A 14,437-nucleotide genomic window follows, 5' to 3' on the forward strand; every position below is an offset into this window, starting at 1 on the left:
GAGTTAAAGATAATGGTGATGGAATAATTTGGAAAAGGATAGTGAGAATAGCAGCACAACTGGAAGAATGTAATCGATGTCACTGAATTGTACGTGTAGAAACTTTCAAAATGGTGTAACTTTGGCTATGTATATTTTCACCAAAAAAAAGGTTCTCAAGGTTGAGAAGGGAGAATGTTGACATGTCGTGGGCTCGGTAACCAATGCCATAAAACAATATGTGTGCTGACTGTTTAATGAGAAACTATTTGTTCTGTAAACCTTCATCTAAAGTACAATTTAAAAATTTTTAAAAATAAATAAATATTTTTAAAAAATTGACTGAATGAATTAAATCCACTGAGCAAACTCAAATGCTTCTAGGAACCAGGAAGTTAATGTAAATGAATACAATTTCCTGAATGTAGGACTCTAGGTCAGGCGTTGGCAAATTCTTTCTATAAAGGTTATATCATAAATATTTTTAGTTTTACAGACCATAGGGTCTTCTGCCCGTGTAATATGAAACCAGCAATACACAGCATGTAAACAAATGAGTACTGCTGTGTTCCAATAAAACTTTATTAACAAAAACAAGCAGTGGGCCATAGTTTACCAAACTGCTTAAGATGGTGGTAGTCACCATGGGCATCTAAAGTGAGCAGCCACCACTGGGCCAAAGCAGACTGTCGCTATGTGGGAACACTGGCCCAGCGTTGCCTATGTTCAAGAGGAACCTGACAGGTAATCTAAATTTCCCCCAATTTAAAAAATATTCAAGGGCCAATACAAAACACATTTATGGCCCAGAATTAGCGTAAAGATCATTAATTTTGAACCTCTGACTTAAAGAAATATCACGTAACAGGCACTGTCGTGTTGGGCATACTTTCACTCAGTGAATTCTTAGAAAAACCGTATTTAGGAAATACTGTTATGCACATTGTACAGAGGAGGAAGCTAAGGTCCATCCTCTCCAAGGCCATATAGCTGGTAATTCACGAACCAGGATTCAGGCCTAGATCTATTGCACTAAAAAGTCTACATTCTTTCCACTTCACTGCCGTTTTTAATATTCACAGCCTGCACTTATGAATGACAAGTGGAATCTTGGGCTTTAGCAATTCTCAGAACCTATTATGCACTTGTCTTCACTCCCCAGCAGCGTCCTATTGTATGTATGCATCATGTACAAGCTTCCGCACAGGTGATGATACATAAACAAAAACCTTCCCAACGTTTGTGCCTTCCAAGACTCCTGATTTGTGTTCATTCTCATGACAAGTGGGAAGGTAAATTTAAAAAAATGCTGATGTCCATAAGCAGGTAATGAATAAACAAACGACGATATCCATATCATGGAACAGAAAGGAATGAACAATTGATACACACAACAGCATAAGCCGATCTTAAAATCAGTATGCGGCATGGAAGAAGCCAGACAAAAAAGGGGTACATACTGCATGACTCCATTTACATGAAATTCTAAAGAACACAAACTCATCGAGAGTGACCGAAAGTAGATCAATGGTTGCCTGGGACCAGCAGGGGCACCTGCCAGCATGTGTGGCAAGAGGCAGTAAAGAAGGACTCAAAGCGGCACAAGAAGACTTTTGGGGCGATGAATATGTTTATCATCTTGATTGTGGTGGTGGTTTCATGGGTGTATACATAAGTCAAAACGTATCAAAGTGTTTCTGTATGAGCAGTTTATTATATGTTAACTGTACCTCAACAAAGCTTTAAAAACAAAAAACTGTAGAAACTAAATCTGAACCTAGATTTGACATTTTTGTGAAAGAAAAACTGGTGTGTAAGGCATATCCTCAGTCATTCCTGGGATGTTTGGTACTTCCCCCTAATAAGACACATTTCCCCCTGAAGGAGTTTATATTATGGGAGGAAGAAGGAGTGCAGCCTCGAAGCTGGCCACATGAAACAGCCAGCAAAGACCAGAGATGGGTCTTATCCACAGGTATTTCCTATGCAGCTGAACACATAATCTTTTCAATGTCTCTAAAAACAATTACAAGGGGCCCAGGCAGTGCAGTGGTTAAAGCGCTTGGCTGCTAACCGAAAGGTCAGAGGTTCCAACCCACCAGCCACTCTTCAGGAGAAAGATGTGGCAGTCTGCTTCTGTAAAGACTTACAGTCTTGGAAACCCTATGTGGCAGTTCTGCTCTGTCCTGTAGGGTCGCTATGAGTCGGAATCAACATGACAGCAATGGGTTTGGTTTTAAAAACAATTACAGTAAAACTTGGGAAAGCCAGAAACTGTGTAAGGCAGAAGAATCCTGTCAGAGAAGGAAAATTAAAATAGTTTCCACTAAAATGAGCAATAGAAAAGTGGTAAAACTGCACCCTGTCAAAGGCAGAAAACTTGCACGACCTGGAAAAACAAGGCAGTTATGTTGAGTTGCCGCTCTCACAGGTTTCACTGTACTTTAAACTGGGCTCTAATACAAAGACCATCTGACTTTAGAAATGTAATTCAATTTGATTTCAATATTCATGGGAAACATGCAAACAACTCATTCAAAGGTACCACTTATTTTTTTAAAAGATGAAACTTATGCAATTATAAATGTATTCTTCACCTGACACAGGAAACATTATAATACATTAATAAAAACAGAAAAACAGCAATTAATTTAACTATCTTATATTCTTTCCCCTGGCTGCCAAATTTTATGCTTAATCATAGCAACTATATTAAACTTTGTGATTAGGACTTCTATTCCATATCTTTTTTCCATGTTTCATATTTTTCATGTATATTTCCTTTTATAAAATCCAGAGCGATAAGATTAAAATGTAGCCCAGTGAAGGGAATTCGGCTGCGATGCTACAACTTACCAGAGGGCCAGTTCATATTCTGGTAGAGAAGAGTAACTAGCCAGGTATGTGCCACAGTGACTGAAGGTAAGTAAAGTGTAGTCCAGAAGAACATTGCCTAAAACATAAAGTCGAATAGAAAGACTTTGTTATCATGTTCCCATTAACTATAGCCTTATAGTTTACTTCCCTTTTCTAACCATTTTCACAGACTTCAAAAGAATTTAGCTCTTGGAATAATAGATCTCCTTGCTGCTTTCTAAGACTATAAACAGAAAACTAAGAGCAACGTTAAGGTCAATTTTTAAAAGATAGTAGAGTGAATGAAAACCACTAGGTCACCATTTCCAGACTTCAATGTAGAACCATAGTACACTGTATCATATATGTCTCAGCATGAATTTAATGACCCAAGAGCCATAAAATATTCCATAAATATAAAACACATTGTAATTAGAAAAGGTACTTAAGCAACCTTAAATACCTTGAATCGTAATAATTCTAGCTTATTTCCTTATCTCTCTATACCTTAAGACTTATCTGGTCCTTAGCTTAATATCTTCAAGCTCTTGGAACAGCTACAAAAAAGGTCTCTTCCCATTTGTACCTATAGTTGAGTAAATACAATATGACTTTAAAAGTCTTAGCAACAACATATTTAAAGTGCACATGATGGGATGCTAAAATAGGGAATTGTCTGCCTGTGCTCCTTGTATATGGGGCTCTGATCTTTCCTCTCCTTGTATCTGCTTTTCCTTGTTCTTTTGCCTTCTCCTACGTCTATTTTTTATTTGTGTCTTTGTTGCCTGGTCAGTGTTTAATGTCTGTTTCCTGCTTTTTTACCCTTCTCACTTTAATTGACCATATTATAACCCTAAAACATGACTTTTTGTCATTTGTCGAATTTATTCAGTACAGTCAACAAAAAAGTTAATGTGCATTTATTCAGCATTCAATGGAAAGATAATTTTTTTTTCTTTGGGATAGAGGCCTTAATAGAATGATTTTTTATCCTGAATATACAGACATTTCTACCCATAACTGAAGATTATTAATTTTATATTTTCTTTAAACTTATTTTAAATTAAAAAATTAATGGTTTTTGAAGAAAAAAATTTTAAAGCACAAGAGGAAATATATATCTTCTGTAATTACACTACCAAATTTCGTACATGTCTTCATGGTATTTTCTTCTGTGTTCTTGTAAAAATACATATATATATATATATTTTCTTTAAATATAGCTTTGTTTTTATAGGTGTAGTAATCATGGATTCAATGTTATGTATAATATCAATATTTAAAATGGAATTTGAATATTATACATAGTGTTACGTCCTATTTTTTTTATTTACTTTATATTGAGCATTTTATCATCCTCTTAATGATTTCTCAAAAATGATTTTAATGTTTGCATAATCCCCCCTTATGGGTTGTTTTAACTTATTTAAACATATTCATATTACAAGAGATAGAGACTGTTTCCAATCTTTTGCTATTATAAATGACGGTGTATTTAACTACTTAGCACTCAAATCTTTGACCATACTTCTGATTATTTCCTTAGGATTCTAGTTCTAGAGGTGGGCTTACTGGGTCAAATACAATAAATATTTTACTTCACAGAAAGACTGTATCCATTTATACTCACATCTTCAGCAAAAAAAGAGGGCCACCAATTTCACTGCACTCTGCCTAGCAATTATGATCTTTAAGAGACCTGTTACCTTGAGAGGTAAGAAAATAGCATCTTAGTTTAAATTGCATTTGTTGTTATTGTTAATATTGAGATGGAATATTTTTTGATGTTTTTGGTCATTTGCAGTTTTGTGATTTGTCTGGGCAAGTCCCTTTTCCATTGTTCTAATGGGATATTTGTCTTTTTCTTATTGCTTCCTAAGCACCGTGAAAATATTTGATCATCATATTTGTTCCAAATATTTTCCCTAGCTTATTATTTGCTTTGTAATTTTTCATGCTGTTTTTGATGTTCATCAGTTTTAAACTGTCATATAATCAATCTTTTAATTTTTAATTTCTTCTTTTGTGTGCTTGCGAAGTTCTTCTCCTCCTACAATCAGTTCAATATTCTACTATACTTTCTTCTATTTTTTAACTGGTTTTGTTGTTTATATTTAACTCTTATTTTCACCTGATACATGTTTTGATATACAGAGTAACATGAGCATATAACTTGATGTTTTTATTCAAATAGTTAATTCTCCTAATACCATTATTGAATAATCCATACCCAACCCACTTTTTTGTGGGGGGAGGGGGATTCTTTCATCATATACTAAGTTTTTATATATTCTAGATTCTGTTCCCAGTCTTCTTCAACTTTTCCACTCATGCTATAACCCCTGCCCCAATGCCACCCTCTTTGTTACTGTACCACCACAGTGTTAAAAAGGCCATCTCCCCATCATCACTGCTTTTACAATTGCTTTCATTTTCAACTGTTCTTCCAGCTGAGTTCTGCAATCATTTTAGTTAAGTACTCCTTGTTCTCTACAACATACGATAAAATGATGAATATTTTCTGTGAAGAATATCAGAAATATAATTACCAGACTTCCCATCCAGGAATATGTCCCTATATATTTAAATCTTTTAAATCAATAATTTTTGTTTTCTTTATTTAGATAACTCACAAATCTCCTTTGGATAATTTCTAAATGTTTGAATCTTCTAATTGTGTGGGTATTTATTTTGAAACCATCATCTTACTGAGCATTCTCTTATTAGTCCTAATAGGTTTTTTTTTTTTTTTGGACTTTACTTGAATTTTCTAGGTAGACTATCACATTACCCACAATTTCATCTTATTTCCCATAGCTGTATTTTTTTTCAGTTTCATATTTTGTTGGCATTAAGTAACAGTGGTAATAACAGGTATAACTGATGACTTATTCCTAATTTTATGGTGAACGCCTTTAGGGTTTCATTATTCAATATGAATGCTGGTTTCTGGTTTGAATTCATTTTCAATTACTCTGACAGGGCTAAAGCCAAATAACCAGGAGAGGAAATTTTAAAGATGATGGGTAGCTATAGTCCGCACAGAAAGTTCCCCACATATGAATGGGTTATGGTTTTAAAAGTTGTTTTAATCTGTTGAGAAGGTAGATGAATTTCCCCACAAATAAAATGTTGTTAACATTTATAAATTACAGTGAAGTTCCCTGGCTTGTCTTCAAACATTTATTTGACCCATAAGGTTACAGAACTAAGACCAGCCTCAAGCTCTCCTGAGCTTTCTGTCCATGGATGTGCTAAATGAAGAAACTGTTAGAGGTTCTACTAGTTGTGCTCTGTACATTTTTTTTTTTTCATTTATCATCACAGTTCTGACATTAAGTACTACCATTATTCCCTTTTTATGGATGAGGAAACTGAGGCTCAGAGATTTGTCTTTAGAAGTTACACAAACATCAATTAACCTGAATTTTCAATAAATCATCAGAAAGGGAAAAAAAAAAAAGCACTGCTCTGAAAAAAGGTTTCAAACTGAATTTAGAGCTATAATAGAGTCTTCTAGCCCATGGGCTCTCACAGCTTAATGTGCAATGAATCACCTCAGAAATCTTGTTAAAATACAGATTCTGATTCAGTAGATGTGGGATAGGACTTAGACTCTGCACTTCTAACAAGTTTCCAGGCGGTGCCAATTTTTTTGTAAAACCAAACCAAACCTGTTGCCAGTCGAGTCGATTCTGATTCTTAGGATCTTATAGGACAGAGTAGAACTGCCCCATAGGGTTTCCAAGGAATAGCTGGTGGATTCGAAATGCTGACCTCTTGGTTTAGCAGCTAAGCTCTTAACCTCTGTGCCACCAGACTCCAATATTTTGGTAAGCAGACCATATTTTGAGTATCAAGGCTCCAGGCCACTTAATTAAATCCTCATTGATCATCTTGGTTCCTTCTTTAAAATGTGTACTTAAAAACAAAAAAAAATTCATTTATAAGAACTAGATTTGGTTACATCTTAGAACAAAATCCTTGAGTTATGGCAGAGGAAAAGTCCAGCAGGATACCTTTTAATTTGGTCCTTCTGGTCATTCCAGGAAAGTCGTATATGTAGATGAGGGGTTTTAGCCTTCGATCTGAAAAAGCCACAACTTCATAGGGTATGTTAGTTGCCACGATGCCCACAATTCCACTCACACACTGGAGTACTGTCTTTTCCTTGGTTTCAAGATTAATAAATATTACGTAATTCCCAGAGGGGTAGCAAATGGTTTCATTGTTGACAAACTGGACATTCTGCTTAGGGAATCCATGCACCCATCTTTGGGAAAAAAATGTCACCATCAGTATAATACGTTTCAAATACTTTCTCGGTCTTTTTTTTTAACAAAGCAACCAAAAAGTCATCAAAGTCTCTGAAACACATCTACTCCATTTTTGCCCCCTTTCTGCCCATAACAATCTCTAAGATAAAAGAATACATAGTCCTGGCGGTGAGAACAGTTTGAGTCCACAAACCGTAGAAGTTTAAACGTAGACCTGGCCTCAAGAGCCTTCTTCAGAGAACTTTTTTTTTTTTACTAATGCAAGCCTGAGAAAGCCTCAGAAAGATTGCTAGGGTCATGTATACCTGGAGAAAAAGTGAAAACACACAGAGAAAAGGGCTTGATCCTAATAGAAAACAGGGCACATCCTGGGCTGTTCTTTTACTGGGCTGTTTTGCTTTTAAAAATAAACTTAACACACACACAGCTTTAATGTGACAGCATGCTTTGTCGTTGTGAGTAGGAAAATTGCTTCTTTTTAAAATAAAGCGTGTGTAGCCATATTTCAGATGTAAAAAGACAGATATATGCAGAAAATAAAGAGAATGAAGTCGACATGAAAGAAAAGAGTGGTTAGAACACAAAAGGAACGTATTTTTAAGTAAGGAGTGTGTAATGCTAGAAGGAAGGAGTCTGAGATGAGGGGAGATTCTACTTTTATTTAAATACTAAAGATATACTTGAAGATGGTGGAAAAAGCAAGTGAAGGATACTGGTTTTTGTGCAAGATACTGGAGAGTACCGCAGGACTGGCGGAGGATGTTGTACGGAATAGAATGCTGGCATCATTCACGTTAGAATGGGGAGGAAAGAAATAACATCTTGTATCTATGCTGCACTTCATGCTTTTCAAGGGCCCCTTTAAATGCAAGTAAATCCGAAGCTAACAGATGGGAGTTAGAAGAAAGGAATTTACAGTCCTAACTTTGGGGAAAATCATCGAAGACGGAAACGGCAGGGATGGAAAAGGTGCCGTCACTGGGATGTGAAGGGATGTTTAGGAAAAGTCAGGGGAAACGGATCACTGAAGGGAATACTGAGTAGAAGGAAGGGGCAGAAATGGAGGTGACCGAAGAGGAATACTGAGTAAGCAAGCAGCGGTCGGAGTCGCAGAAAAATGAGGGATGAGGAGAACAAACTGGGGACGGGATCACTGAACAATGGGATGGGGGGATAGAAGAGACCACAGGGACAGAGTCTGCGGGAAGGCTTTTTGGGAGGTGTCGGAGAAGAAGTCGAAGTTATGGGGAAGAGCAATTCTAAAGAATGGGAGGAAGAAGAGGGTAGGTAGAGGGTGCAGGTCAGAAGGAGGAGTTTCTGAGCAAGAACAAAGTCCGTCGCGGGACTGTGGACGCCACACCTCACGAACAAGGACGGGCTGCCGGAGAGTTGGTGGGAGTCTTCTCGCTCCTGGTCCTGCACCATGGCCCGCGCTTCTCTCAGACGGGCCGCCAGCAGCAAACACCAGACCTTGGCTCCGGGTTGCAACCGTTACTCCGCGGCCGCAAGCAGCCAGGCTAGCTTGTCCTCCATTGTTTACACTCGTATCACGGAGACCGTAACTCCCGCGCCCATTGGCTCTGCCCTTTCAGACGCTTCCTCTCTAGCCAAGTGGATTGGTGGAAGCGCTTCCGCGTCTCGACCAATGGCAAGCGGCGAGAGAAGCGAGGGGCGGGCCCTACCCGGACAGTCGGACGGCGGGAGACGGCAGCTAGGAGCAGGACTGGCTGGACCCGGAGACTGACAGGCCAGATTGAGTGCGGAGAGGCCCAGCCCCAGGCTAATACTAAATATCAACGATAGCCGACATTAATATTGAGTGCTGGCCATACCAAACGTTGTTTCAAGCGCCATGCAGGCATTATTTCATTTAATAATCACATCCTCCGTGAGCCCCATTTTACAGATAAGGAAAGTGAGGGTAACAGCAGTAACTTGCCCGAGGCTACAAAGCTGTTGTTGTTAGGTGCCCTCCAGTCGGTTCCGACTCATAGCGACCTTATGTACAACAGAATGAAACACTGCTCGGTCCTGAGCCATCCTCACAATCGTTATGCTGGAGCCCATTGTTGCAATCATTGTGTCATTCCATGTCGTTGAGGGTCTTCTCTTTTTGGCTGACCCTCTGCTTTACCAATCACGACTGGTCCCTCCTGATAACATGTCCAAAGTACGTGAGACAAGTCTTGCCCTCTTTGCTTCCAAGGAGCACTCTAGCTGTATTTCTTCCAAGACAGATTTGTTCGCTCTTCTGGCAGTCCATGGTATTTTCAATATTCTTTGCCAACACCATAATTCAAAGGCGTCAATTCTTCTTTGGTCTCCCTTATTCATTGTCCAGCTTTCACATGCATATGAAGCAATTGAAAACACCATGGCTTTGATTAGGCGCACCTTAGTCCTTAAAGTGACATCTTTGTTTTTTAACACTTTTAAGAGGTCTTTTGCAGCAGATTTGCCCAATGCAATACGTCGTTTGATTTCTTTTAAGCTGAGTGGGGCTTAAATCTAAAAACCAAAAAAACAAAAACAAAACACAAATCCATTGCCGTGGAGTTGATTCTGACTCAAAGCAACACTTTAGGACAGAGTAGAATTACAGCATAGAATTTCTAAGGCTTTAATCTTTATGGAAGCTGACTGCTACGTCTGTCTCCCTCAGAGTGACTGGTAGATTCCACCTGGTGGATTCAAACGCTGACCTTCCTGGTTAGCACCCCAGCATAACCTCAGAACTCCAAGCCGTTAATTACTATGTTACACTTTTGAATATACCCTATGCCAACTGAAGGAGGCAGATAGCCTCTGGATGTAACCTGATCCAATGGTCTGCAGCTTGTCCTTGCTTCTTCCCTTCAGTCCTCTCCCATGTCCTCCTCTTCCCCTGCCTTTCTTTAGGTCTCTCCTTCAGGTCTTCCTACCTTCGCTCCTTCATTTCTTTTTCAGATATTTATTGATCGTCTCCCATGCATTGTGCTAGTCACTTAGAACAAAATAGTAAGCAAAACAGATAAAATGCCTTCCTTCTTGGCACTTAGAGACGAGGAGCAAAGAGGAGGAGGGTAGACATCCATCTATTGTACAATATTGCACAGATACAGACTTATCGGTTGAAATAAGAAGAAAAGGAACATGGTATCCTGAGAGCTTATTTTGGGATCCTCAGCTAGTTGGATGGGCAGTGTCAGGGATGGTTTCTGTGTCTTTTTGCTGAGAGTGAAAGGATGAGGCATGATTGCTGGAAGGTGGAGGAGGGAGGTTGAAGGGACAGCTTTTTAATGGTATTATTGCAGGTGGACAGATTGGATGAACTGGGAAGGACGGTGTGAGTGGAGCAGAGGGAGACAAGAATAAAATGCTGAAGATGAGGCTGGAGAGGGAGCCAAGGGCCAGTAAAAGGTCAAGTTGAGAATTCTGATATCCTAAGAGCCATGGTAAAGGAGCCCTGGTGGCACATTAGTTAAGGGCTTGGCTGAAGCCCTGGTGGTGCAATGGTTAAGAGCTCGGCTGCTAACTAAAAGTTAGCAGTTGGAATCCACCAGCTGCTCCTTGGGAACCCTATGGGGCAGCTCTACTCTGTCCTGTAGGGTTGCTATGAGTCAGAACTGACTTGATGGCAACGGGTGACAGGTGCTAACTAAAAGGTCAGCTGTCGGAACCCACCAGCCACTCTGCAGAAGAAAGATGTGGCTTCTACTTCTGTAAAGATTATGGTCTTGGAAACCCTAGGAGGTAGTTCTACTCTGTCCTATAGGGTCTCTACGAGTCAGAATCCACTTGACAGCACACAACAACAAGAGCTATGGAAAGATATTAAATGGTTTTAAGCACAGGAATGAGATTATCAGATTTATGAGAAATTGTTCTGGCTGTAGGAAGATTATCAGTTGAATGGAAGAGCAGAGAATAGAAATAGGATATTTTGTTAGCTGTCTGCCTCATGGTCCAAACAAGTCAACTAAAGCATAGTTTGTCAACCTTGACTCTTTCGGCATTTGGGGATGGGTAGTGGGGAATGTCCTGTGCATTGTAGAATGTACAGCAGCATCCCATGCCCTTTAGCAATCATCCCCCATTCCTCCTCCCAACCCCACCCCTCAGTCCTAGGCAACCACTAATCTTCTTTTTGTCTCTGTAAGTTTGCCTATTCTGGACATGTCATATAAGTGGAGTCATATTACATATGTCTTTTCACTTTCTTAATGGTGTTCTTTGAAACAGATAAGTTTTAATTTTGATAAAGTCCAGTTTTTCTATGTTTTCTTTTGTTGCTTGTGCTTTTGGTGTTTTATCTAAGAAACCATTGGTTAATCTAAGGTCATAAAGATTTACGCCTGTTTTCTTCTAAGAGTTTTATAATTTTTGCTTTTATGTTTAAGTCTTTGATCCATTTTGGTTTAATTTTTGCTTATAGTGTGAGGTCAGGGTCTTTTCCTGTGTGAAGACACCCAGTCAACATGGAAAACAAGCCTAAAATGATCCTTAAAAAAGAGCCTTTTGGATCAGTACCTGTGTAAATGACCATTACAGGTCAGCTTGCCTGTGACCCTTTCATCATGTGTAAACACAGGAATGAGCTATGCTCAGGAGAGAGGTCATTTCTAGGTGATCCAGGTCAGAAAGCTCTTAGAGGGTGACTTTTAAAATATTTTCTAAGGAGAGAGGATAGGCATAGGAAAATATGATTTCCAAATCAATGGTACTGTGTAAATGTAATAATCCCTTTTATGAAGCTGCTACTCCCTGCCTCGCATCTTACATCTTTGTGTTACGTGTACTATTTTCTCCTCATTGTATAGACAGGAAAACCGGGTTTTAGAAAAGCTAGGATTTTTTGCCCCAAATCTCACAACTTTCAAATGAATTTGAACCCAGGTAGTTTTAATTATCTTAAAGAACCCTTCTTTACAGGAGATGTGCAGACTCGGAAATTTTAAATTAAGTTGGTCATTGAGTTTGGATTGAACGTTTTTCTGGAAGAAGAGGAACAGTAGGGAATCGATCATAATTCCCAGAACTTTTAGAATCAGTGATATGGGAAGAGGTCACATTTTTATGGAGATCCTGGACTGTAAGCAGTTAATAAAAATGATGGAATGTTATTATTTTGTGCATCTAGTCTGAGAAACTCAGATTTTACTGGCAAACTTCAAATATATGCGTGTGTCTATGACACATGGTAAGGAGCCCTGGTGACACAAGGGTTAAAGCGCCCAGCTGTTAACAAAAGATTGGAAGTTCGAACCTACCAGCAGCTGGGTGGGAGAAAAGACCTGGCGATCTGCTCTGGTAAAATGACAGCCTAGGAAGCCCTAGGGGGCAGCTCTACTCTGTCCTATAGGGTCACTATGAGTCAGAATAGACTCAACAGCACACAACAACAACAGCATAGCTCATGTTCTGACTCATAGTGACCCTATAGGACAGAGTAGAGTTGTCCCCTAGGGTTTCCTAGGCTGTAATCTTTACGGGAGCAGATTGCCAGATCTTTTCTCCCACGGAGTCTCTGATGGGTTCAAACCATAGACCTTACAGTTAGCAGCCGAGTGCTTAACCATTGTGCCACCAGGACTCTTTGTCACATTTGGCCTACCCCTAATTCTGGGGCAATAATACAAATAGAGACTGACAAACTATTTGTCCAACCATTGAAAATTAATTATTATGTTTAAAAAGTCAAAATAAAAATTATAAAAATGAAAATTCAAAATTCGAGTCAAAATTGTTTAAATAAAGCTAAAATTTTTCATTTAACTGTTTAGATTAATTAAATCTTATTAAATATTTTTATATAAACAAGGCTATCTGCAATTCTAGTGTTCAGTGTTCATCCAGTTGCCAAAGTACAGAATTAGTTTCACGCTTCACATATGTCACATCTAGATATTATGTATGTATGTGTGTGACATGTACTGGTAATGGGGAAAGGAGCCCCGGTGGTGCAAACAGTTAAGCCCTGGGCTGCTAACTGAAAGGCTGATGGTTCAAACTCACTTAGTGGCTTTGCGGGAGAAAGACCTGGTGATCTACTCCTATAAAGATTACAGCCTAGAAAACCCTATGGGGCAGTTCCATTCCGTCACATGGGGTCACCATGAGTCAAAATTGACTTGATGGCTCCTAACAACAGTAACGAGAATTGTTTCATCTTGCAAAACATTCCCAGCCTCCATGTACAAATGTTGTGTACTAATTTGTGAGAACTCCTGGAACCCCAAATTGGAACCCAAAGAGAAGCAAGAAAATAGTTACTTGATTATCCTAGAAAATGATACTTAGTTATGTGTGAGTTAATACATTCATGTTCTCTGAAAGGAAGGAGTGGACTACTTCTGCCACTCAGATCCTACCCACACTCCCAAAGCAGTGTCTGTCTCTGATGTCAGCAGGGGCACAACCCACAAACCTCACAGCGTTCAAAGACAGTAGCTATTTGTTTCAAGAGCATGAGGCAAGAGGCATATAGAAGCATTTCTCTGGGGTGGGAAAGGGTTAGTCACAACAGCAAATCTTTCTGGTTACAGTTGTGATGGGGGAGTGTTGAACACTAGATCCCATCGGACAGAGACAGCTGTGTGTTCTTTAATAGACTTATTTGTGTGTGTCTGTGATACGTGAGACCCTCTAAAGCATGGGGTCCATGGCAGGGGCACCCCTTGCAGGGTCTCTGGATGGTACTATGTCACATGTTTGACAAACTATACACTTAAGTGAAAGATAAATAATGTAGGAGGAAGACTTTGTAGGAGATGATAGAGCAGAACAGTGAAATTTATAAGTATGACAAAATACAAGAACAAACAAACAAACAACCATTTGCGCAGTGGATTCCAACTCATAGTGACCCTAAAGGACAGAGTAGAACTTCCCCATAGGGTTTTCAAGGCTGTAAATCTTTACAGAAGCAGACTGCCGCATCTTTCTCCTGCAGAGTCACTGGTAGTTTCAAACCACCAACCTTCCGGTTAGCAGTGGTGTGCTTAAACCATTGCACCACCAGGGCTCCTTATTCACAGGATAAACCAAAAAACCCAAACCCGTTGCCACTGAGTTGATTCTGACTCATAGTGCCCCCATACGACAGAGAAGAACTGCCTCATAGGGTTTCCAAGGCACTGCTGGTGGGTTTGAACTGCCAGCCTTTTGGTTAACAGCCAAACGCTTAACCACTGCGCCACCAGGGCCCCTATTTACAGGATAAGGGCCTCCAATTCTTGATCTTTAATCAGCAGAATCAATTCAAGCTAGGGCTCTCAGGTTAATTATTGACAATTATAGCTGCAAAAATGTGCAGTACCGTATGTACCCTTTTAACTGTGACTAAC

General features: G+C 39.3%; 1 protein-coding gene across 1 annotated transcript in view; it reads right to left on the bottom strand.

The window, feature by feature from the left end:
- The window catches only part of CFAP43 (cilia and flagella associated protein 43), a 123,181-nt gene extending 114,644 nt beyond the window's left edge, over positions 1-8,537 (bottom strand). The window contains exons 1-3 of the mRNA XM_004370115.2: positions 8,473-8,537; positions 6,855-7,108; positions 2,836-2,932 (exon numbers count right to left, since the gene is read on the bottom strand). Of these exons, the coding sequence (XP_004370172.1) occupies positions 2,836-2,932; positions 6,855-7,108; positions 8,473-8,537 (416 nt within the window). The remainder of the gene's footprint in view (positions 1-2,835; positions 2,933-6,854; positions 7,109-8,472) is intronic.
- Positions 8,538-14,437: the final 5,900 nt, after the last annotated feature.

The sequence above is a fragment of the Trichechus manatus genome, unplaced genomic scaffold (genome assembly GCF_000243295.1).
Source record: "Trichechus manatus latirostris isolate Lorelei unplaced genomic scaffold, TriManLat1.0 scaffold00007, whole genome shotgun sequence".
In the NCBI taxonomy this organism is placed as follows: domain Eukaryota; kingdom Metazoa; phylum Chordata; class Mammalia; order Sirenia; family Trichechidae; genus Trichechus; species Trichechus manatus.